The sequence below is a fragment of the Oncorhynchus tshawytscha genome, linkage group LG10 (genome assembly GCF_018296145.1).
Source record: "Oncorhynchus tshawytscha isolate Ot180627B linkage group LG10, Otsh_v2.0, whole genome shotgun sequence".
NCBI classification, from domain to species: Eukaryota; Metazoa; Chordata; class Actinopteri; order Salmoniformes; family Salmonidae; genus Oncorhynchus; species Oncorhynchus tshawytscha.
The window spans coordinates 62,713,688-62,738,879 of record NC_056438.1 but is presented as its reverse complement, the minus strand read 5'-3'; the positions used below and the strand labels follow the sequence as shown (position 1 = coordinate 62,738,879).

General features: G+C 42.9%; 1 protein-coding gene across 7 annotated transcripts in view; it reads left to right on the top strand.

Moving 5' to 3' along the window:
- Positions 1-25,192, top strand: part of LOC112260597 (adhesion G protein-coupled receptor L2-like) — a 125,883-nt gene that overhangs the window by 8,273 nt on the left and 92,418 nt on the right. For all 7 annotated transcript variants that reach the window (XR_006084340.1, XM_024435831.2, XM_024435832.2 and 4 more), the window contains exon 2: positions 13,495-13,708. Coding sequence is in view for 6 of the 7 variants with exons in the window: in XM_024435831.2 (XP_024291599.1) it covers positions 13,633-13,708 (76 nt within the window). In the remaining variant the exon portion in view is untranslated. The remainder of the gene's footprint in view (positions 1-13,494; positions 13,709-25,192) is intronic.

The following is a 25,192-nucleotide window of genomic DNA, read 5'->3' as shown; positions in this document are numbered from 1 at the left end:
CACGTTGGAACAACGACAGTCCTTTTTCGCAAATGCGCACCGCATCTATTATATGCAACGCAGGACACGCAAGATAAACTAGTAATATCATCAACCATGTGTAGTTATAACTAGTGATTATGATTGATTAAGTTTAATGCTAGTTAGCAACTTACCTTGGCTTCTTACTGCATTCGCGTAACAGGTGGGCTCCTTGTGAGGCAGGTGGTTAGAGCGTTGGACTAGTTAACCGTAAGGTTGCAAGATTGAATCCCTGAGCTGACAAGGTAAAAATCTGTCGTTCTGCCCCTGAACAAGGCAGTTAACCCACCGTTCCTAGGCCGTCATTGAAAATAAGAATGTGCTCTTAACTGACTTGCCTAGTTAAATAGAGATAAAATAGGCATAATCGGCGTCCAAAATGACCGATTTCCGATTTGTTATGAAAACTTTAAATCGGCCCTAATTAATCAGCCTTTCCGATTTAATCGGTCGACCTCTAGTGTCTTCTCCAAAGACTACCGTACATCCTCTCAGGCTTTAACGAGTCTCATAGCTGTAGATTAGTCTCTTTTTTTTTTAAATATGAAAATGTATGTCTATATCAATCACTTCTCCCATCACATCAAGGTTAGTTATTTTAATATTTGCATTGGTGAGTAAGACAAAGAATCTACTTATCTCAGATAGTCATTCACACTCCATCAATCAAACCAATGTTGTGCCATTGAATGAATCTCTGGGGCCTGTACTCGTGATAGACTGAATTCATCTGTAAAATGATTTCAAAGAAGGACTTGAGCAAATAGCTGTCGGACAAGAATATTTTAACAGGTCTTTCTGTTCAACGACACACCACCTTAATCCGAATTCAGCTAGAATTATATTTGGGGTTAGTTTGTTGAGAATTACGTTTTTTTTAATGTTATTTTAATTGTTGTGCTTTGCTCACACATTGCATAATAGTAGAAACCACATTTGTGTCCTCTGTAGGTTGAGTGAAAGCTTATTTATTTTCTGTGTGCATTGTCTAAGTCCCAAACATAAATGTCACCTCCCACGATATTGCTGGCATTTGGCGTGATTTGTTTTTTTTTTCATCAGTAGACTGTTATTGACATTTTTCAAAGAGGCTGTTTTCCACCCAAAAACAATGCTTTCAGAGAGACAGCATCCACCCCCCTTCAAAAAGAGAGAAAGAGAGAGGGATTTTAATTAGAGAGTCCTAAGCAGCCTGTCTTCTCTCTGCTAAACACAACTACTATCAAACATGATAAAGGAAACAAATAATGACTTTGTTGACAGCAAGAGTAATGAGAAGGGGAAAAAAATAAGTGCAAATGATTTTGGGGCAATAGGCCGATTTTAAATATAGCATTTCATGTGATTGTAAACCGGCTTTGTGGAGTAGATAATATACTTGATGTATATCATATCTGGCACATGGACTTATTGCCTCTGATGTGCCATGTCTAACCCTATCCTATAGGGCTGGCAATTGCCAGGGATCTCACAATAACATATTGTCATGATACTTAGGTGCTGATATTTTATGTTTTGTGATTCTGACGATTCTATATGTATTTTGATTTGACACTGTGATTTTATTGCAATTCGATGTTCCAAACATATTGCTCAACATATGTCTGCTACAGAGGGACAAGACAGAGCCATGAGAAAATGAGTTTTGATCAGTCAGGGAAATAAAAGTGCTGAAAACAAATTGGCTCCCTGTTTAAAAAGATGACTAGAGACAAGCAATGAAGGAAAAATGGTGCAGGTACAGACAACTAGCGCAAAATAATATTGTGATATTGTCAAAAAGATACGATATATTGTCAAAAATAATATCCTGATATGTAACGATATGATATGATACGTGTTTGTGTACACGAAGAAACATGAAAAAATGTCCTTGAAGTTTAGCATACCATTCAATGTGCCTACAGGAAACCTGAGCTGAATCTAAAACCCTTTCCAATGCTTTTAGATAATGCTGTAGATTGAACAGAGCTTATTTTCAGCGTGCAGGTTTGTGTCCTGCGTTCCAGGACCTTTGTTAGGACAATTTAATTACAGTCGAGCTTGGGTGTAATTGATCTAGGCTTGGAGGGATTTCTCTGTCATTGAGAAAGGCCTATTTGTTAGTACAGGCCAGTGAATGCTTCCACCTGCGCTTACATAGAGCCTGTACGTCCACTGTTATATAGAGCCTGTACGTCCACTGTTACGTAGAGCCTGTACGTCCACTGTTACGTAGAGCCTGTACGTCCACTGTTACGTAGAGCCTGTACGTCCACTGTTACATAGAGCCTGTACGTCCACTGTTACATAGAGCCTGTACTTCCACTGTTACCACTGTTACGAGCCTGTAGAGCCTGTACTTCCACTGTTACCCTGTACTGTTACGTAGAGCCTGTACTTCCTGTTACTGTTACGTGTTACATAGAGCCTGTACGTCCACTGTTACATAGAGCCTGTACTCCACTGTTACATAGAGCCTGTAGAGCCTGTACTTCCACTGTTACATAGAGCCTGTACTTCCACTGTCCACTGTTGCATAGAGCCTGTACCACTGTCCACTGTTACATAGAGCCTGCTTCCACTGTTACATAGAGCCTGTACTTCCACTGTTACATAGAGCCTGTACTTCCACTGTTACATAGAGCCTGTACTTCCACTGTTACATAGAGCCTGTACTTCCACTGTTACGTAGAGCCTGTACTTCCACTGTTACATAGAGCCTGTACTTCCACTGTTACATAGAGCCTGTACTTCCACTGTTACATAGAGCCTGTACTTCCACTGTTACGTAGAGCCTGTACTTCCACTGTTGCGTAGAGCCTGTACTTCCACTGTTACGTAGAGCCTGTACTTCCACTGTTACGTAGAGCCTGTACTTCCACTGTTGCGTAGAGCCTGTACTTCCACTGTTGCGTAGAGCCTGTACTTCCACTGTTGCGTAGAGCCTGTACTTCCACTGTTGCGTAGAGCCTGTACTTCCACTGTTGCGTAGAGCCTGTACTTCCACTGTTGCGTAGAGCCTGTACTTCCACTGTTGCGTAGAGCCTGTACTTCCACTGTTATGGTGAAAAATGAAAGAGACAGCAATGCAGGGGGTTGATTGTTCATTCACTTACTGTGCCATTTATTTAGTATAATTTATTTACACCTCCGAGGGGTAGCTAGCTTAGTCTGGATAAACCAGATGGAATTCTGTGTAGCGTTCCATCTGCTTAAACCAGGCTATAGCTAGCTGACACATTAGAGTACCTTCACTGTCTGTGCCTATATTAAGCAAGGCAGATTCTGTACTTGATGTGTAATGGTTAAATTGGCCTCAGAGGAGTAGACTAGCTAGCTAAGCTAACACCTCAGAATACCTTTGGAAGGGAGACTACTTCTCCCACTTCAGTTGCCGCAGCAACGTCACATCTTTTGCGAACTCCCTCCCTCTGTCGCCACCTGCAGTGTCCTTCTCTTTCGTCCTCTTATGGAGCACTTTTTCACTGTTTCTGTGTTGTCACCCACCATTTTAAATATTTTATCAGGCTGTTAGATAATGCTTCCCGATGACGTTGAATTATTGATGGCCTTGTACCTATGAGTAGGACCGGGCAGGCTTTTAACTCTGAGCTGCCTTTCTGCTGCTGCTGACCTGGCCAGGTCTCTTCAGAGGTAACTAAGGGACACTACACAAACACCCAAAGGAATGATGTAGGCCTGCTGGTGGAGGTGCCCTGAGAATGAAAAGAGGGCAGGGCATCTTCTAATCCAGTACTGGGCTAGGGCTCTGCTTCAGTCTTCTACTCCAGTACTGGGCTAGGGCTCTGCTTCAGTCTTTTACTCCAGTACTGGGCTAGGGCTCTGCTTCAGTCTTTTACTCCAGTACTGGGCTAGGGCTCTGCTTCAGTCTTCAACTCCAGTACTGGGCTTTGCTTCAGTCTTTTACTCCAGTACTGGGCTAGGGCTCTGCTTCAGTCTTTTACTCCAGTACTGGGCTAGGGCTCTGCTTCAGTCTTTTACTCCAGTACTGGGCTAGGGCTCTGCTTCAAGTCTTTTACTCCAGTACTGGGCTGGGGCTCTGCTTCAGTGTTTTACTCCAGTACTGGGCTAGGGCTAAGCTACAGAATAAGGGAAACGCCGCTGTAGCTCGCTTGCTTTGTCTGAAGCATTGAGAAGAATGGCTGCTTGATTCTTATTTCTTGGTTTTGTCATTGGTCTGAATGGAGGACAGAAAGAACTGGTTCTGCTTCTTTTTACATCTGTCAGAATATTTAAATGTTAGTGTGTGTGTGTGTGTGTGTGTGTTTGAACCTCAACCTACTGTTCAAAATATCCATAAGAAACAGGGCTGGTTTAAGTATGACCTAGCCCTCTCTTGTAGGAATCTCGGTGAAAGCGATAAGCAAATGATTAGCCAACAGACAACAGGGTAAACAGGTCAAACCAGTTTCTTTTCCCCCTAGGAAATGCAAATGTTTTATCCAGAAGGGTTCAGGGTTGGCAATGAAATGCAGTAGTTCTAACTATCCCCTCCCCCAGTCAACTAGCTAGCTCCAGTGAAACTGCTTGGTATTCAATAGATGGATTTGCAGGTTTTGCAGTAACATACTCCTTTTGTTTGCTTGCTATATTGTGTTTACCATACATTGTGTGTGTGTTCTCTGTCTATCCGTGTGTGTGTGTTCTCTGTCTATCCGTGTGTGTGTGTGTTCTCTGTCTATCCGTGTGTGTGTGTGTTCTCTGTCTATCCGTGTGTGTGTGTGTTCTCTGTCTATCCGTGTGTGTGTGTGTTGTTCTCTGTCTATCCGTGTGTGTGTGTGTTCTCTGTCTATCCGTGTGTGTGTGTTCTGTCTATCCGTGTGTGTGTGTGTTCTGTCTATCCGTGTGTGTGTGTGTTCTGTCTATCCGTGTGTGTGTGTGTTCTCTGTCTATCCGTGTGTGTGGATGTTCTCTGTCTATCCGTGTGTGTGGATGTTCTCTGTCTATCCGTGTGTGTGGATGTTCTCGGTCTATCCGTGTGTGTGTGTGTGTGGATGTTCTCGGTCTATCCGTGTGTGTGTGTGTGGATGTGGATGTTCTGTCTATCCGTGTGTGTCTGTGCGACCTCCTTCCTATTTGTAACTGTGTACATTTGCACTCCTCTCTTCCATCACATTCTGCCTCACTGAGAGTATAGATTGAGAGGTAGAGGCTCAGGTGTTCCGCTGCAGAGCATGTATGTCCACAGCAGCATGTAATATGTTTCACATTGGTAGTTGTGAAGTTCCTACCACGTTACCTGCAGGGGAATCGAGCTGTTCCTGTCCTTCAGCCAGGATTCACGCCCTGTTTGAACATTTGAACATTCAGGGAATGATCACAAACGTTTTATGGTGCTTATTTTTTACTTGCTGTGAATTTGAGTGTGAGTGAGGGTGCCAAGCCAACCACAATTTCCCTTGTAAATTGTTATTGAGTGTTTGAGTGAGCCGAGGGTGGGTAGGTGAGGGTGGGTAGGTGAGGGTGGGGGTATGTGCGTGCGCCCGCTTGCATGTGTTTGTGCATGTTCGTTAATGCCTGCGTGTGTGTGTGTGTGTGTGTGTGTGTGTGTGTGTGTGTGTGTGTGTGGATAAAGAGCATGTAGTGGAGTGAGAGAACCAGAACAAGGCATGGAGGAGGAATAGAGGAGAGGAGTATGTCTTTCAGTGTGAAGATATGAAGGGCTGACTGATTGAAAAGAGGAGCTCTGTGTGACATGTCAGAGGATGAGATGCTGGGTGCTGTTCTCTAACTGACCCTCACTGTTTAACTCACTGTGTAAAGGTCAGCTTATTAATTTCACTGCCAAGCTCTGCAGTGTTACTGAGCTGGGAGGAGTGGGAGAGCGAAGGGTGTAGTATTTCTTGATGAAACTGACATTTTAAAAGCTTCTCCCCCTTCTGATTATATTGACTCTGATTCAGCCAAGTTTGATTCTGAGTCTTCTTCGGAAAGAGAGGGGTGTATTGGTAAAGTTGAAACTGATTCTGATTCTTTTGATTCTGATTGTTATTTTTCTTCTTCAAATTCACAGATTACTCAGAATACATTTGGGTTCATTTAGCCCAGGTAACCTTTTATACATCGTTCTTGTTGAGAAGCTCTAGACTAAAGATGGGGAACGTTTTGAACAGGAACTTTTCACTATAACATAAGACAATGTAATGTCAAAATTGGTTCTGAACTTACCCATCAGAATTAGTGGCCTAAATAGTATTATAAACACAGTAGTGAGGGTTGAAATGATGAGGGTAGTATTGGCTGACTTTTTACTTAACCCTTCCCACACGTGTTTCTGCTCATTCAATACAATTCATACTTCTCTCTGGCTTTCTTGCATCCATTTCTCACTCCTATTTCTGCCTATTCATTTCCATTCTTCTGCTTTCTGCTAACCTCAATGACAGACCTAGTTGTTTTCTCTTTTGTAGTCGATCTTCTGAAGACTACCTCACGCCGTCCTCTCAATTTCACAATACATTCTCTCTCTCTCTCTCTCTGTGTGTGTGTGTGTGTCCGTTGACACTCTTTATCTATCATTTCAATCTCTGTTGGCAGAGAGTCTTGAAACGCACCAACCAACCATCGTTGAGCCTATGAAAACCATGCAGCTTGCTACTGGTTCTTGCTTGCCCCGTTCCCTCCTTCATGCCCCATCCCAAAATATATTATCAGCTTCACGGTGCTGAACCCTCCTCCCACCTGACTGCCATGCCTGACTTGCGCCTGTCTCGATCACTGGCATCCATGGCATGTGCTCTGTCTGCACCACTGACAGAGCCAAGGAAGTGACATCATGTCCCTTAAGAGAGGAGTTGGAGAGGAGATCCCTGACAGACTGGGTCTGTCATGACAAAGTGTTCTTGAGGTGTTGGTGTGCAATGGATCTGGGGGACTTGTTTTCTCAGTTCCTGTAGATTCCAACTACACCCTAACCCAGACCCCCTGCTCCCCTCTTACCATCTTCTCATGTTTGATATTCCCCCTCACGTGTTGGTCTTTTTGTTCCCAATGTAGGCCATGTGTGGGGGTAGGTGGGTGGGGTGAACCGTTCCCCAAATGAGTTAGTCAGAGAGGGCTGAAGAACTAAAGCATTATGCCTGCGAGGTTCAGACTGGAGCACAGACAAAACACACAGCTAGACCCACATCTTTATTTCAACGTGGAGCGTTGGGCTTACACCAGTCCATGACTACTTACTTGCTCTAGTTGTGTTCCAATCTCACTTGATATGTATATATGCACTCTTTATTTCTCTCCCCGTCCCTGGCACTGACAATTGAAAATAAATTAACATTCCTGGGGCTTTATTTAGTCCTTCGTTAAGCCTGTTGAAAATATTGGAGGGTGAACCCAGCAGGTCAAGCCATACTCACAAGCTGTCAATCCTTCCCAGTGACCCTCCCACCCCTTTCGTTCTCCTCCCTTCCCATTCTTCTCTCCCTCTCCTCTCTCTCTTTCTCTCCCATCCATTCAGTTCCTCCCTTCTTACAAAAGCCTGGACTCCCATTCTCTCTCTCTAGTCTATTCTTTCTCCGGTTGCCTCTCCAGCTTGAGAGAGGCAGCCACAAGCTTTGTCTCTTTACATTCCTTCAGCCTGCTGCTGCACCAATTAGCCTCGTATTTCATGTTAGGACATGTGGCCTGTTTCTTTCCATCCATTTTATTCTAATATTATTTTAATTGCTTGCCTTCCACTTTTAAATGTTTGCTTATTTTTTTCTGTCATTCCTCTGAAATATGAAACATTTGTTTGCAATGTGGTGTTTTTTTTCTTCAATCCTCCGGACTGATGATAAATTTGTCTCCTGGCTATTCTCACTGTCTATGGGTGGAGAAACCGAAAGAGATGTTCTAGATGTTTACATGTCATTTTTCATCTCCTGTGATGGGTTCTTGGTGTCTGGGATGATATACTGTGAATAGAAAGAGTGAAAGCAGGGAAAGGGAAGATTCATATCCATTGTTCCTTATAAGGGAAAGTTTAGCACTTCAAGTGCAGATGATGAGTTAATAACTTGAAATGATTCTAGAAGATTTCAGGATTATTAAACCGTCAAGCCATAAGATTTAATGTAGCTGGTGACAGTAAGTCATAACTTTGTTCTGTACACTATTATTACTATAACCGCTGCCACGGCGATGGTGGAATTGGAGCCCGATGTGAATATTCCTTCCAGGTCGAGTAACCTGAATCATTTGAGAGTTTAGGACTAGAAGGTTCTATCTAATAAAATAAAAAAGATAGAAAACAGAACAAGGTTGTCAACTATTTTTCTATCTTTATAATACTCTGAATAACCCAATTCATGTTGTTAAACTACAATATAAAATTGACACCATTCAAATTTTAAAGGCAATTTTCAGAATCATCTTTTTGAAGATGATTTAGTTTAGTTCCTTGCTGTTCTAAGGAGCTGTGCTGTAGAGAATTTCTCCACAAACACACACGGTCTCTGATGGGTTAACTATGCCTCACTTACCTCTTTTCTGCTAGAGGAGGCCTCCTCCCCACCACCCACCACAATCTCCCCTTCTCTGATGTAAAATTATGATACGTCTGTCAGCACTCGTGAAAAGCGTCTTCATGTTAATCGGCTAATCCTTTTATCTCAAGTCTGACCAAATCCAGTCCAGAAACCCCCGCAAACAAAACGGCTGTTTAGGGATGGGGGGGATGAGGGGTGAGATGAGCGCAGCGGCCGGCTCCTCTGCCAGCTTAAAGGAGAAAGAGAACATGTTACTCAGCGGGGTGACGGTGCGGGTGGCTCTGGGTAGTACTGAGCAGGAGGAGAAGGGGGCCCTGGGGCAGATGAGACTAGAGGGAAGGAACCCCAGGCCCCTCTCCCTCTGGTGTCTGGTGGGGAACAGCGGCTGAGCCAGCCGAGCAGGGCAGAGAGGTTAGTGGGTAGGGGGTAGGGCATTACAGGCTCACTCCCTCCCACAATGGAAAACCAGGGTGCCAGGCCTCACAGCCCTCAGACACCTGGGAATCAGGGATTATTGGCAAGGCTCACTCTGTTTTGGGCCGCCGTGAGACGAAGTAACGCTTTACTGCTGCTCCGCTATGCTCTTGTCTGATCTAGTGGTCTAATGATTCTCTTTCAATCCGAGTCTGAATGCACCACCTAACTTCTAACTGATAAATTATCATAGCCTTGTGTGTGTGTTAGCTTGGCGCCACACAGTATAACAGTTAGTGGTACATTTGACCTCAAAGCAAGATAAATTACCTTTGGGCCTGTAAACTGTGCACTCTGCTCCGCGAGGACCTGCAGTTGCATTTAGTTAGCCTGTTTTAAATAGGGGTCTCCAGCCACCTATAGAGCCATTTTAAAGAATGAATCCAAAATGGAGATTTAACTTATGACTAAGGTAAGCCAATGCAGATAGAAGCTCCCAAAACAATGTTTTGGGCGTGTGTGCCTTCACGTTGCCAGAAATATCTTAGCTGGGCATTAGTGGGGTCCAGAGAGCGATCAGAGCAGAGTGCTCCGCTGCTCAAATGTAGGTTCATTATAAAATAATCAGGGAAGTTGACAAGTGGCTCTGGAGAGGAGGAGTACACACAGAAAAGCGAATTATCCTCTTTTGGTGTCCTCCACTCTTTAAAGTGTGAAATGCAGTGTACTGTGTGGATGGTGGCATGGTGTTTATATGGACATGGTCACATTTTGGATGTTAAACATACACTATACGGCCAAAAGTATGCGGACACCTGCTCGTCGAACATCTCATTCCAAAATCATGGGCATTAATATGGAGTTGGTCCCCTCTTTGCTGCTATAACAGCCTCTACTCTTCTAGGAAGGCTTTCCGCTAGATGTTGGGACTTGCTTCCATTCAGTCTCAAGACCATTAGTGAGGTTGAGCACTGATGTTGGGCGATTAGGCCTGGCTCGCCAGTCGGCTTTCCAATTCATCCCAAAGGTGTTCGATGGGGTTGAGGTCAGGGCTCTGTGCTGGCCAGTCAAGTTCTTCCATAATGATCTCAACAAACCACGTATGTATGGACCCCCAAACTGTTTCCACAAAGTTAGAAGCACAGAATAGTCTAGAATGTAATTTTATGCTGTAGCTTTAAGATTTCCCCCCACTAGAACTAAGAAGAATAGAACAAACCATAATAAACAGCCCCAGACCATTATTCCTCCACCAAACTAAAAAGTTGTCACTATGCATTGGGGTTGGTAGCGTTCTTCTGGCATCCGCCAAACCTAGATTCATCCGTCGGACTGACAGATGGTGAATCGTGATTCATCACTCCAGAGAACATGTTTCCACTGCTCCATAGTCCAATGGGGATGAGCTTTACACCACTCCAGTCGACTCTTGTCATTCCGCATGGTGATCTTAGGCATGTGTGCGGCTGCTCGGCCATAGAAACCCATTTCATGAAGCTCCCGCCAAACAGTTCTTGTGGTGATGATGCATCCAGAGGCAGTTTGGAACTGGGACAGGCGAGGACAGATGATTTTTAGCTTGTGTGGTCTACCACTTTGCAGCTGAGTCGTTGTTGCCCCTAGACATTCCCACTTCACCATAACAGCACTTACAGTTGACCAGGGCAGCTCTAGCAGGGCATACATTTTACGAACTGACTTGTTGGGAAGGTGGCATCCTATGATGGTGTCACTGAGCTCTTCAGCAAAGCCATTCTACTGCCAATGTTTGTCGATGGAGATTGCATGGCTGTGTGCTCGATTTTATACACCTGTCAGCAACTGGTGTGGCTGAAATAGCTGAATCCACTCATTTGAAGGGGTGTCCACACACTTTTGTATATATAGTGTAGATGGGTACATCATGGCCTAGGTTAAGTCATCTGTACTAGATGGATGTCTTCTTGCTGGTTTTGTTTATGTGCAGGTCAAGGTGTGTGTACTAACGTGTATATTTGACATGTCATCGATCCGGAGTATTTGACTTGTGTTCTAACAAGTCTCTCTATCTGGTGCATTGAGAGCATTTTAGGGAGTGGAGCCTAACCTTAGCTGAGGCAGACAAAGCCGTGTGGACTGTTTGTGGCTGCCCTCCTGCTAGTTTGTGGCTGCCCTCAAGATAAGGAGGAAGCAGACAAAAGTACCTCACAAAGGAGCTGTGTCTCTAATGGTTTGCTGTGTGAGTCTGTGTGAGCGCGTTGCCTGAGCAACAGGGTCCTCTCCTGTGGGGATAAGGCAGTAGAACTCTGGGGAGGGAAGGGGGTAGTAGTGAGTTGAGGGAGGAATGCGGTGTGAAGGCAGTCAGTGTAAACATGTAGCCTGTAGCCCAGGGATGAGTGCTCCGTCATGCTCTCCTCTACCCAAGAGTATTTCCTGTCAGAAGTGAAAAATAAACACATATTCAGACTTGATAGACTGAGTACACTGAGTATACCAAACATTAGGAACACCTAGGGCTGTGATTGTATTACTGCCACACCGGCGGTCACGAGTCATGAAGGCAGTCAAATTCCACATGACCGTTTAGGCACGGTAATTAATCTTCAAGCTCTGATGCTGCTGATGGTCATTTCTAGCCTACCGACATTTTAACTGCCTGGTACTCGGCACTCTATTGTCCCTCTAATCACTCTGACATCAATGCAAATGTATTTGAAATCTAATCCATTGCTTCATGAGAACCCATGAGCTCATGTTGCCCAACATTTCTATAGGCTCTGCAATTGTGTTAGAAAACAGAGTGATGGCCACTACTAAAAAGAGGAGGATCCTATCAGCTTTCTATAGGCTAAGCCTACTATTTATTTCTCAACTTTCCTAATATTAAGCACATTGCTTCTCTTTACAACAGGAGTATAGCCTACCTGGCTGGCATGAAAATTAAACACTGGAATAGTGTCCTCCATTCGCTATTTAAGTGCATGAGGTTATGTATTTTTTTTCCTGCTGCCCCTGTTTCGATATAGGTGCATGATAATGATCCATTCTAAATCATTACAAATGTCACACGTATATTATTTAGTGTATTTAAAGACCAGATTGAATCAAGAATAGTCTGATGGGTGACAATATTAGCCTATCATTGTGAATTATATAGCGAGACTGATGAAGTGTACAGCCGGTGCAAAAAACAAAGCAGAGCTCATGTCTTTCAAGCAACTTTTTTCATATCATCATTAGTCACATCATGCAGTCTTAGAATGTATGAAAAATCAAAACATGTAGCCCAGTGTTTGTAGAACAACTAAAGTTACAATACCTTTAAATTAAGCATATAGGAGAACCTATTTCTTTGTTAACCACAACACAGAATAGCTGCATGTGTGCACTCCCTCAAATCATTTGGAGAAAATATTTATATTTTATAAAGCTTTGTTCAATAAAATATAAAAGAATGCAGTGGAATTATAAGCAAATCTTGTCTGCTAAATGAACTAGTGTAGCCCACAGCCATTTGGCATAGCCAGATCAGGGCCTAACATAAAGACAACTCTGAGTATGCTATTCTGTTCTTCTGAAATATACTTTTGTTTTTGTCATATCATGCTTCTTTAGACCTGTCTAAAATAAATAATAGATTTGTTGTGAAGGTGTAGGCTATATTATATGGATTTATTATATATATTTTTTAAAGGCTTGTAGGCTGTGTGGAAGCCAAGAGATGCTTAATGTGTTTATTAATTAACGGTCAATTACAGTGAGACTGACAGTTATTTGCTTGACAATCACCGGCTGGTGAAATTTCGTGACCACCACAGCCCTGGGAACACCTTCCTAATATTGAGCCCTCAGAACAGGTTCAATTTGTCTGGGCATGGACTCTACAAGGTGTCGTTCCGCAGGGATGCTGGCCCATGTTGACTCCAATGCGTCCCACAGTTGGCTGGATGTCCTTTTGGTTGTGGGCCATTCTTGATACACGTGAAACAGTTGAGCGTCAAAAAAACAGCAGAACAGCAGCGTTGCAGTTCTTGACACAAGCCGTTGTGCCTGGCACCTACTACCTTACCCAGTTCAAAAGCACTTAAATATTTTCTTGTCCGTTTACCCTCTGAATGGCATACATAATCCATGTCTCAATTCTCTCAAGGCTTAAAGATCCTTCTTTAACCTGTCTCCCCCCCTTCATCTACACTGATTTGAGGTAGATTTAACAAGTGACATCAATACGGGGTCATAGCTTTCACCTGGATTCACCTGGTCCGTCTGTCTGTGAAAGAGCAGGTGTTCTTAATGAGTTTGTCATACCCATCCTTTTGCCTGCTGAATATCTCACTGGTTTGATTTATTTTTGTGTTTGTTTTAGCAGACCCAATATATCCACAGAGACTTAGTTATCCCACATTTTCAGCATACTTATGTCTCACCTTGATTATTCACCAATTGCACTGTTTTAATATTTCTGTTAATGTATCTTTCAATCTTTTCAATCCCACCTTTAGAGACGGCAGCTGTGATGGCATAGCCTTTGTGATGACCACGTTTCGACTTGTAGCAGTAAAACACAGTTTTCCTCCTCACCCTCCTCTTCCTCTCTCTGTATTTTCAGATGACAAGATGACTGGAGAGGCTTCTCCTAGAACCACGGATCGCTGACTACTCCCAGACTCCTCTTCTTCTATTCTATATCCTAAAGCCACAGTCGTTTGCTAGCAGGCACCTGGAGCGGCTTCAGTACTCGGCAACGATGACTCCTGCAGCATGGAGGTGTCTAGTTCTCCATGGTCTACTGCTCACCCTCACTCATCTCCATTGTTCAGAAGGTAAGTCCTTATGTGTGTCTGCGCTTTGTCGAATACTATGCTTTTCGAATGTGGTTCATGAAAGTGTTGATTTGGCTCATTTTTCCGTCTTCTAATGCGAGCGAAGAGTTGTTGTTATATAGTGAATTCACTTTTCTCTTTAAAAGTTGACAGTAACACTGGAAGTGGGTTTTCTAGCTGAATGTTTGAGTGCAGTGCACCCAGGCTTTTGTGCTTCAGAAAACAGTTTTTTTTTTATATTGATTGGCTGACTCCGTTAAGTACCTGCATCTTGAACCTTCAATTGAAGGAGCTGGCATTTTGCCAAACAGAAGACTTTTGGACTAGCAGTGTTTCATTTTCTTTATGCTACCCAAAGTCATCTCATTAGTTTTTTAGTTTCATTTCATTGTCTTACTTTAGATTAGTACATTTGACTGTAATTACAAGTTCTGTCCCCAAAACTACTCCCTCTCTTATACCCATCAGAGGCTTTGATGTCGGTTGGTTAGTATGTCTGCTTAATGACAATCATTACATGTCTGCTCTGTTTCACTCTCATTGTACTCAAGTCACATGCTAGCGTGCCAAACATTGATTACAGCCAAACGTCAAAGAATATCAACTCAGGGTTTCTTTTAAATTACATTTCTCTCTTTTCTCATGTTTTTATTTCACACTTGCATAGATTTCACTTGTCTTTTGGTTTTATATTTAAATCTGACTGTGTGAGGTGATTAACTAAAAAGAGATGGATATGGAACAGTCGAGCCAGGCGTAACATTCAGAAAGAGAGACACTCACTTTGTAGATTTATAGCAATTGTAGACCACACAAAATAAATCACAGGGTCTTTTTCCCAGAAGAAATGAAAATAGTGCCTCCAGAAACGTTTGAAGAATGGGCCTCTGATTTGAGCTTGGAGATGGTCTGTGCTGAATGGTCCTGGTGATTCTCTTTTTGGGGAGGAGTTCCTGCTTTGGTATGCAGAAAGAAAGTCAAGGATTGGGGTTTCACTTGACAAAGGCGTGGGCTCTCAGGACTACGAATACATATTTGCCCATTCATCAAAGAAGGAATGTGTCTGTTTTTAGAGCGAAAGCCAATGTCAGATCCATCCACTCACCATTACACCCCCCCCCCCGCCCCGCCCCCCGTGTGTGTATGACATTTTGAATCATGAACCTAATTTCCATGAATGTCCGTCCCACAAAAAGGCCCCCCTCTTTATAATGACTTCCTAGTATCATGATGTGATCATGTACACCCATGGACATTCCTCTTGCTTTGAAAATCCTTAATGACATACTTGAGCAGAAAAATATTTTTTTCTCTCTCGTCTCTGGGTTATTGAATGCTCATGCTGGGTTTTTGTTACAAGAGAAATGGAGTCAGCACAAACACTCTGTCTCCTCATTCCATCGGTGTTGATTAACGCTTCCAAAAAATGCAATTTGGTGGGTCTTCTTAAAACCACCCAACATATTTTGTACCTTAATATGGCAAGTAGTTATGAATAAAAATGATGTTTTAGTTTTAAGGGAGAAAATATATTATGAATGGCAGTCCCATTCGTATTAGCATAATAGGGATATAATTGGATGCAGAGATAATCAGATCATCGAAAATGATGGTTCAGCGCATATTATATTTATATTCAAATGTATCTCTGTTTCCCTCTTTATCCACAATTATTTTTAAAATATTTTATTAATGTGTTTTCCGTTGTTCTGTATTTGCACTGCTTTTTCAAATGATCTTGACTGGCTATATACTGACTAAGTACACTACTGTATATGCAAAAGTATATGGACACCCCTTCAAATGAGTTGATTCGGATTTCAGTCACACCCGTTGCTCACCGGTGTGTAACATCAAGCGCACATGTATGCAATCGCACATGTATGCAATCTTCCATAGACAAACATTGGCAGTAGAATTGCCTTACTGAAGAGCTCAGTGACAGAGCTGCCCCGGTCAACTGTAAGTGCTGTTATTGTGAAGTGAAAACGTCTAGGAGCAACAACAGCTCAGCTGCAAAGTGGTAGAACGCACAAGCTCACAGAACAGGACACCGAGTGCTTAAGCGCGTAGTGCTTAAAAATGGTCTGTCCTTGGTTGCAACGCTCACTACCGAGTTCCAGACTGCCTCTGGAAGCAACGCCAGCACAATAACTGTTTGGCGGGAGCTTCATGAAATGGGTCTACATGGCTGAGCAGCTGCACACAAGCCAAAGATCACCATGCGCAATGCCAAGCATTGGCTGGAGTGGTGTGAAGCTCGCCGCCATTGGACTCTGGAGTAGTGGAAACTCGTTCTCTGGAGTGATGAATCACGCTTCACGAATTGGCAGTCTGACGGACAAATCTGGGTTTGGCGGATGCCAGGAGAACGCTACATGCCCCAATGCATAGTGCCAACTGTAAAGTTTGGTGGAGGAGAAATAGGGGTCTGGGACTTTTTTTTTTTTTTTTTTTTTGTCGTTTGGGCTTGGCCTCTTAGTTCTAGTGAAGGGAGTTCTTAATGCTACAGCATACAGTGTCATTCTAGATGATTCTGTGCCTCTGCCTTTGTGGCAACAGTTTGGGGAAGGCCCTTTCCTGTTTCAGCATGACAATGCCCCTGTGCACAAAGAGGTCCATACAGAAGTGGTTTGCTGAGATCAGTTTGGAAGAACTTGACTGGCCTACACAGAGCCCTGACCTCAACCCCATCGAACACCTTTGGGATGAATTGCAAAGCTGACTGCGAGCCAGGCCTAATCACCCAACATCAATGCCCGACCTCACAATGCTCTTGTGGCTGAATGGAAGAAAGTCTATGCAGCAATGTTCCAAAATCTAGTGGAAAGTCTTCCCAGAAAAGTGGAGGCTGTTCTAGAAGCAAAGGTGGGACCAACTCCATATTACTGCCCATGATTTTGGAATGACATGTTCGACGAGCAGTTGTCCACATAGTTTTTGGTCATGTAGTGCAATATCATTCATGGAGCAGCAAACTGGGAGGGTATCATGTTAGTCAAGGTTGGTTTTAGACCGCCCAGCCTGTAGATATGAAGATAGAAGTTGACAACTAGATTCAGAGCAAGACAAGCAGCCAACCCTAGAAAGGTAGGGCCAGGGCGCACATGCTCCTGCATGCCAAGTACCTCTCACAATGGTAGTTATAATGAACTTCAAAAGAAAAGAAGCCAAGATTTCGGGGGATTATATCCTGCGGTTTATTTTGTGTAGACATTTTGTAGACCTTGTTGTGTTGTTCATTCCAGGAGTACAATAGGTCCCTCAACCGAAACATCCAAACATGTTTAAAACAGGAAGATGAATCCGATGAAGTAATTTATCTTTATCTGTGTCATCTCTCTGTGTAGACGGGGATCAAGTATAACTTAGGAAACACTGTTTTGCTTTGTTCCCAACAAGTGTTTGAATGTTGCAGGTGATATATTTCAATGTTGTTTCTAGACCAGGTTGTTATGTGTACTTGTCAAGCATATTAAAATGCTCTAGACAAAAGGTGTCAATGTTTTGTCTATTTAAATACCAGCCTTTACGAAAAGTTTCTGAGGACTGAAGCAGACAGTCGTCTAATTATTTTTTACATGGTTTACTCATCTGGCACTTATTCATAGTTTGAATTATATACCAACTTTTCAGTCAGTGAAAATTGCCAAAATGTAGTCACTCTTGAAGGGATACTTGGATTTTGGCATTGAGGCCCTTTATCTACTTCCCCAGAGTCAGATGAACTCGTGGATACCATCTCTGCGTCCAGTATGAAGGAAGTTAGAGGTGGTTTCGTGATCCAATGCTAACTAGCATTCATGGAATGACTGGAAGTCTATGCTATCTGCTAGCTATCTGCTAGCACATACCATAGACTTCCAGTCATTGCGCTATTTAGCAATTGTGCTAGTTAGCAATTTCCTTTAAACTTAACACAGAGACATAAAAATGGAATCCACGAGTTCATCTGACTCTGGGGAAGGACATAAAGGGCTTCATTGCCAAAATCCTGAAGTATCTCCTTAATAGATATGAAGGGCTGAAGCGTTTTAACCTAAACTATTTGCACATAATTTGCAATGTCCCATGCATTAGACTGTTGTTTTCAATAGCAGATCTAGCCTGAAAGTGATGCAATTATTCTATCAACTCCCATACTTGAGTTATTTTATTATATCCAGATGGTTATAAGGGTCAACTATAAGTCCCAACTCACCAAAATGATTGGTAACAAGCCATAAGTAAGCTTGGCTGTGTATTGATGGAATGGTCTCCCATGTGTCACACTGGTATTTCCAGTCGTCAGAGCAGAATGAATGGAGAGAAAGCATTGTGTCTCGTTTCTCCACACTGGCCTCCAGCTATAAACGTCCAGTCTGTCATCTGACTGATATGCTTGGTTTGGTGTTTTTATAATTCATATCTGAACGGTACGGGTCTATGGCAGGGCTATCATGAATTATCAGTCGAGCCCTGTTAGATTCACAGATGACTGATGAGACTGAGTTCTCAGTGTTGTGAACATCCACACAGAACGCCCGCTGATTTATGGCTTTCTCATGGCGCATTCTGGCCCAAATGGAAGTCTGGTGTTATTGTTTGGACTTTTCATCTGGCCGTGACAGAGGCATTGGGGAGGCATGTGGGTGTCGCTGAGAGACATCCTTATCCATCACATTCTTAATGTGTTTATTAAACTAGTCATCATTATAATTCAGTCAATATTGGCAACATCATACAGTATATAACAATCCTTTACCTCACAATGCTTTCTCACCATGTTCATATTTATGAAATGTGGCTTTTTGAACGTAACCTCTTAGAATTTTTCATGAATAAGAAATTGCCATTTTAATTATAACCAAAGATTCAAACGACAGAGAAACTGGGGAAACCTAGCTACTATTTCACCAAAACATGGAATTAAAATGAGATGAAGCTACATCGAATAGGATCTGTATTTCATTGAAGAATATCACCCTTGATGGGGTAACCCTAAGTTAAGAGCAGAAGTGATTTCTTGGGTCTTCCTGGGTCTTTGGTAAATCAAAAGCAGCAACAAGAATGTTCCCATCTGTCCGTATGTGCAACGAGGATTTAAGAGCGCAGGCCTTTGGGAGAGAAGCCTAGTCTGCTTTTATTGTGTATTTAGATGTGATTGTAAACCTCCCTGTTATATGCCCCGATGATGAACAGACACTCAATCTAATAGGGTCGGAGCTAAGGCGCCTGACAGGTTGATTTAATTAGCTTAGCATGCCCCTAAATCTTGTTTGCTGGCAGCAACTCAACCCAGCTCACCTCACAGCCTCACCGTCTCAGGTGGATATTAACACATGGGACCCGATCCCTGCCTCACTTTTTCCACTCCAGACGTGAGATCTACAGTTCGAGTCAACGGAGGTTCCTCAGACTCAAACAACCCACCTCAAATCATGGAGGTGGCCAACTAATATTGTTCCCTACAGTAGAGAGGAGTTTCAGTTTAATTGAAAACCCCTGCCTGAATGTAAACTCTTGGAGTCGGTTTTCACGAGTCACTTCTTCCTAGGGCTTACAGATGTCATGACAAAGTAATGCATTTAATCCAGAGGGGAAGCATAAGGCTTTTAAGTGAAATCAAAAGATCAGAGTATGCCTGTAACAACACGTAGGTTGTCTTTATATATTCGCAAAACAGCGTTGAGACTTGAGAATAAGACAATTGAAGGTAATAGCAATGTCAGATTTTATTACAGTATAATTTCCAGTTCGTATGGTAATATTTACATAGAGATGAATTCAAGCCAAGAGTATGTCACAGTGAATCAACAATCTACACAAAGTATAGCAACTACTAGACAACAAATTAGAAAAAATGAGTTATTACAGGTGAGACCAAAGAATAGCAATGATCAATGCAAACAATGCAATCAGAGTCCTATTGCGCCCTGACTATTTCTACCTGTGCTATTGAATATTTGAAACGGGCATTGTCAGACATTTCCTCCTTCATCTTGACATAGATTTTGAGCTTTAATGTGTCCGGGAGAGTTTAGTTCAGAAAAACATCCTGTTTCTAAAAGAATATTCTCTTGTTATAGGAAGAAAGGATCTTTCTGGTATCAAAGGGAAAGTAGACTATAATTATATTGTATCCATAGAGACTGTGAAAATTGTCCAGAAATTATCCCTATTTAGAGGAATTTGTTGTTGACATTCACATTTTTACGCTGCAGTTGTTTTTGAAAGGAGTTGATTATTTTTTGGGGCAGCGTTGAATATGATTTACACCCCCAGATGTTGATTATTCCAAAAATAGGATATGGGCAAAGGAAAAATAAAAAAGGTGTGAAGTCAATTAAAGTGAAATATGATCATATGTTTGTGGGCTGAATTTCTATCAGTTGTGCATTTATCTGTTCTAACCAGTGTAGGATAGGTAAGTATACATACTGATTACTATTCATTTGTCACTGGGCTGTTTCCATTCATGTTTTAGCAGCAGTAGCACATTTTCTTTGTGTGCTTCTGTCCGTCTGCTAGGTCTGTCTACTATTGATGGTGAATGAACACCACTCTGCTTGTAGCAGCATTGTATTAGTAGACACCAAGGCTAGGGAGGCTGTGCCATGGAGCATGACCACACTTTTCTGTCCAGGAATGAAATGTAACCTCTGTGTGGGTCACCTGCATACAAACGGGCAGTTGGACGATTTGCAGGTATAAACAGCCCAAGATAAGAAACCCTTCTGTTGTGCAGGAAATGTATTATGTGTGGTAAGAGGGGGAAAAGTCCCGCGAATCAGGGGACCGAGAAATGGAGAGACCGAGAGCGAGGCACAAAGAGCGTTTTTGTTTGCCTGGTACGTTATCAGTATTGACCTGTTCTTGTAGCATACTCCCCTGTTGAGTGTGCAGGGCTGCCAGCCCACAATGGCTCCTCATCCAAGAGGAGGAGGAAAGCACGGAACCAGGAAGCTGTCTGTCACCAAGGTCTCCCCATCTGGCCAATCTCTTATCAATGGCCAGGCTGCTTGTTGCTCGTATTGACCGGTGGAGGGGGCAAGGTCATCCCAGTTATCACACTAGTCAATCAGTGGTCAGTTAGTGTTCCGATGCTACTGCATTGGAATGTGTCTGGATTCTGTCATTCACTTCCTTGACCAAGGGACACCTAATATGACTGTATATGGGGTCCTTATATGTCTAACATGGTTGTACTGTATGTCGGGAGGTGAATGGGACATGGTTGTACTGTGTGTCGGGAGGTGAATGGGACATGGTTGTACGGTGTGTCGGGAGGTGAATGGGACATGGTTGTACTGTGTGTCGGGAGGTGAATGGGACATGGTTGTACGGTGTGTCGGGAGGTGAATGGGACATGGTTGTACTGTGTGTCGGGAGGTGAATGGGACATGGTTGTACTGGTGTCGGGAGGTGAATGGGACATGGTTGTACTGTGAGTCGGGAGGTGAATGGAGCATGGTTGTACGGGAGGTGAATGGGACATGGTTGTACGGTGTGTCGGGAGGTGAATGGGACATGGTTGTACTGTGTGTCGGGAGGTGAATGGGACATGGTTGTACTGTGTGTCGGGAGGTGAATGGGACATGGTTGTACTGTGTGTCGGGAGGTGACTGAACCTTCACTGTAATGATAAGTTAACACATGCTAGAGTATCTGTTATCATGAATATATTATGTACGTCTTTCACGGCTGTGTTTTTGTTTGTGTAATGTGTGTGTGTGTCTTCTCCTAGCCCTGTAGCCTCCTGGTGCTGGTTAGTTACCAGTCAGCCCTACTGTTATTCAGAACTGCTTTAATCCCTGTTCCAGTCACCACTTCTCCTGACACTCTCTGTGCCGCACTGAGGGAGCCTCCTGGGCCAGGCTCAAAACACACATACACACATGCAGGGCCATGTGATGAGGAGGGGACCCCCCTTAGGGAAGCACCTGACTGGTTCCGGGACTTGAAGCAGAAAGCCCAGCTGGGGTTTAAGTGTGAGGGGTTAGGACTAGGGCTTTGAGAACATTTAAGCATGCAGCACAATCATTCAGGGGAGATAAAGTGCCAAGCTTGCTACACAGGGGAGATTTTCCTTCCATATTCTCCTCTTTCTGTGTGTTTCATCAACTCCTGTGCAAAAAAAAGCATGCAACAATATTCTTTGCGTCTTGCAACAGTGAACTAATTCTGTCAACGTGAAGATCTCCCATGTGTGTGTAGGGTTTTCATCTGAACTCTGAAGTACAGCCTTGAGTGATTTAAAAAAAAAAAGAAGTTTAACCCTACAGTCTGTGATTTAAACCTTGTGACACTTATCTTTGCAAAGGGAACCATTTCCTTATTCTTTACTAAAACTAAGGTGTTTGGTTTGCCAAGCACTAATAATCCAACAGGTGTTTGGTCTGGATACAGATGGACAGAAGCAGATGTTTTTCGAAGACATCTTTTTAACATGGTGTCATCCCTGTCAGTATGAGCTATATTAATGGGTGACCCTGAGAGGATTATATGCATTAGCTATGTAAGGATGTCGCTCTTCGTTCTTAGATGGCTTCCTTTTAACGTGTCTTAATTTAACCCCCTAGAGTCGATTTCTGCACCTGTGTGTAAATCTAATTGCCATAATAATAAAACAATCCCCATCAAAATGTCTCTTTAAACTAGAGATAATCCACAGTGGTTGAAAGCGGTAGAGCTACAGCAGTGTTTGTCAGACCAGGAGACATCCTGAAAAATCAGTCTTTTCACCAAAACGTCTGTACCATCCAAACCATTTGGGATACACATCCCTCTATGGAAAGATGACCCTAATGAACACGATGGCGTTCTCCGTTTTGCTCTACGACCAGCGTCACGGGACTCGTCTGAATTCTGAACCGCTGATCTTCCGACTTCTGTCTGTAGCGTCCGAAAAGTTTGGACGACACCATCAAAAGGTAAATCTCTCACCAACACGTACACGCCAGATGTTTTGGATGCCCACAAGCCTCTCAATTCTCATTCAAAGGTAGCCCGGTACCAGTTCCAAAAAATGTATGGATGTATATAGTATATGGAAGTAGTTCAGTGTCCAAAAAAGGGGTTAAATAGGTGTCCAAAAAAGGGGTTAAATAGGTGTCCAAAAAAGGGGTTAAATAGGTGTACAAAAAAGGGGTAAAAAAGGTGTACAAAAAAGGGGTTAAATAGGTGTACAAAAAATAATATAGAAATAATTTCCTGATCTTCTATCTCTTAGTTTTGAAGTGTCAATCCCATTTCTATCTGTTTTTGTATGAATATGTTATTCAATGCCTTTCTATGGCTATTAGCAGTATGGTTAAATTACATATACAGTGCATTCGGGAAGTATTCAGACTACTTGACCTTATTCCACTTTTTTTTACATTACAGCCTTATTCTAAAATTAATGCATTTTTTCTCTCTCATCAATCTACACACAATAACCCGTTAATGCAAAGCAAAAACAGGTTTTTAGTCATTTTTGCAAACGTATTAAAAATAAATAAACTTCAATCAAATTTACATAAGTATTCAAACCCTTTACCTGGTACTTTGTTGAAGCACCTTTGGCATTAATTACAGCCTGGAGTCTTCTTTGGTGTGATGCTACAGGCTTGGGGAGTTTCTCCCATTATTCTCTGCAGATCCTCTCAAGCTCTGTCAGGTTGGATGGGGAGTGTCGCTGCACAGCTATTTTCAGGTCTCTCCAGAGATGTTCGATCGGGTACCAGTCCGGGCTCTGGCTGGGCCACGCAAGGACATTCAGAGACTTGTCCTGAAGCCACGCCTTCGTTGTCTTGGCTGTGTGCTTAAGGTCGTTGTTCTGTTGGAAGGTGAACCTTCTCCCCATTCTGAGGTCCTGAGCACTCTGGAGCAGATTTTCATCAAGGATCTCCCTGTACTTTGCTCCGCTCATCTTTCCCTCGATCCTGACTAGTTTCCCAGTCCCTGCCGCTGAAAAACATCCTCACCGCTTCACTGTAGGGATGGTGCCAGGTTTCCTCCAGATGTGACACTTGGCATTCAGGCCAACGAGTTCAATCTTGTTTTCATCAGATCAGAGAATCCTGTTTCTCATGGTCTGAGAGTCATTTAGGTGCCTTTTGGCAAATTCCAAGTGGGTTGTCATGTGACTTTTACTGAGGAGTGGCTTCCGTCTGGCCACTCTACCAAAAAGCCTGATTGGTGGAGTGCTGCAGAGATGATTGTCCTTCTGGAAGGTTCTTTCCATTCTCCACAGAGGAACTATGGAGCTCTTTGAGTGACCATTGGGTTCTTGGTCACCTCCCTGACCAAGGCCCTTCTCCCACGATTGCTCAGTTTGGCCAGGCGGCCGGCTCTAGGAAGAGTCTTGGTGGTTCCAAACTTCTTCCATTTAAGAATGATGGAGGTCACTATGTTCTTGGGGACCTTCAATGCTGCATAAATGTTTTGGTATCTTACCCCAGATCTGTGCCTCGACACAATCCTGACTCGGAGCTCTACGGACAGTTCCTCCAACCTCATGGCTTGGTTTTTGCTCTGACATGTGGAAAAATTCAATGGGTCTGAATACTTTCTGAATGCACTGTATGTTTTTTATATATACAGGGGTCCTAAAATTCTAAATTAAATAGCTAAATGTTCCATGGTATGACCTTCTTAAAACTGGTCATGAACTGTCATGTTTTTTCATTGCTAACTTGAAGACAACGAAACCGGTTATGCAGGTTACTAAATGGCATTTGTTGTAAAAAATGAGGACAATAGGAACATCAGTCATTATTGCATCACATTTTAGGTTGGGGTTTAAAGGAGGCTTGCACCATGGCTGTGAGCAGGATGGAGAAAAGAGGGATGGCACCTAGTGTCTGTCGTGACAGGATCTCCTGCCGTAAGAGACACCTGACTCTATCACGCTTTAGCCCTGTGATATGACAAATCCTTCCCCTTTAGTTCTCCAGATGGAGACTCATCAAAATGCTATCCATGTAATGTTCTCCCCCTGTACGGTTTTTGGATAAAACATTGTTTTTTACAGAAAACACAGTCTAGGAAAGAGGTCAGCAACAGGTGGCCTGCTGCCAAAACTGACCCGCAGGTGATTTATTTTTAGCCCCGATGTCAAAAAAGACTAAAATCACCAGGAATTCAGCAAAACATTTGTTTAGTTTAAGAAATCTGTTCCCCAGTATTCATACTAATAAAAAGAGATGTGGTCTTGTTCTCAGTGTAATTAAGGTATGAAATTGTTAGTTTCAAGTACAATCTCTTTTTGGGCTTATTTGTGGTAAATGTGCAGTATACTAATTATTATAATTTGGTTCCAGCCCGCAAACTATCCTCTACGACAAAATGCTGAATGGCTGAATCTAGTTGCCTACCCCTGGTCTAGGAGATGAACTGGAGAGAACGGCCAACACCATTGTATTTGATCCATATTAAAGAGCGAAAAAAAGCATTACTAAGAGCATGGCTCTTACCACAAATGAACTGACTGGCTTATACAGTTCTATTTTAGAATGCTTA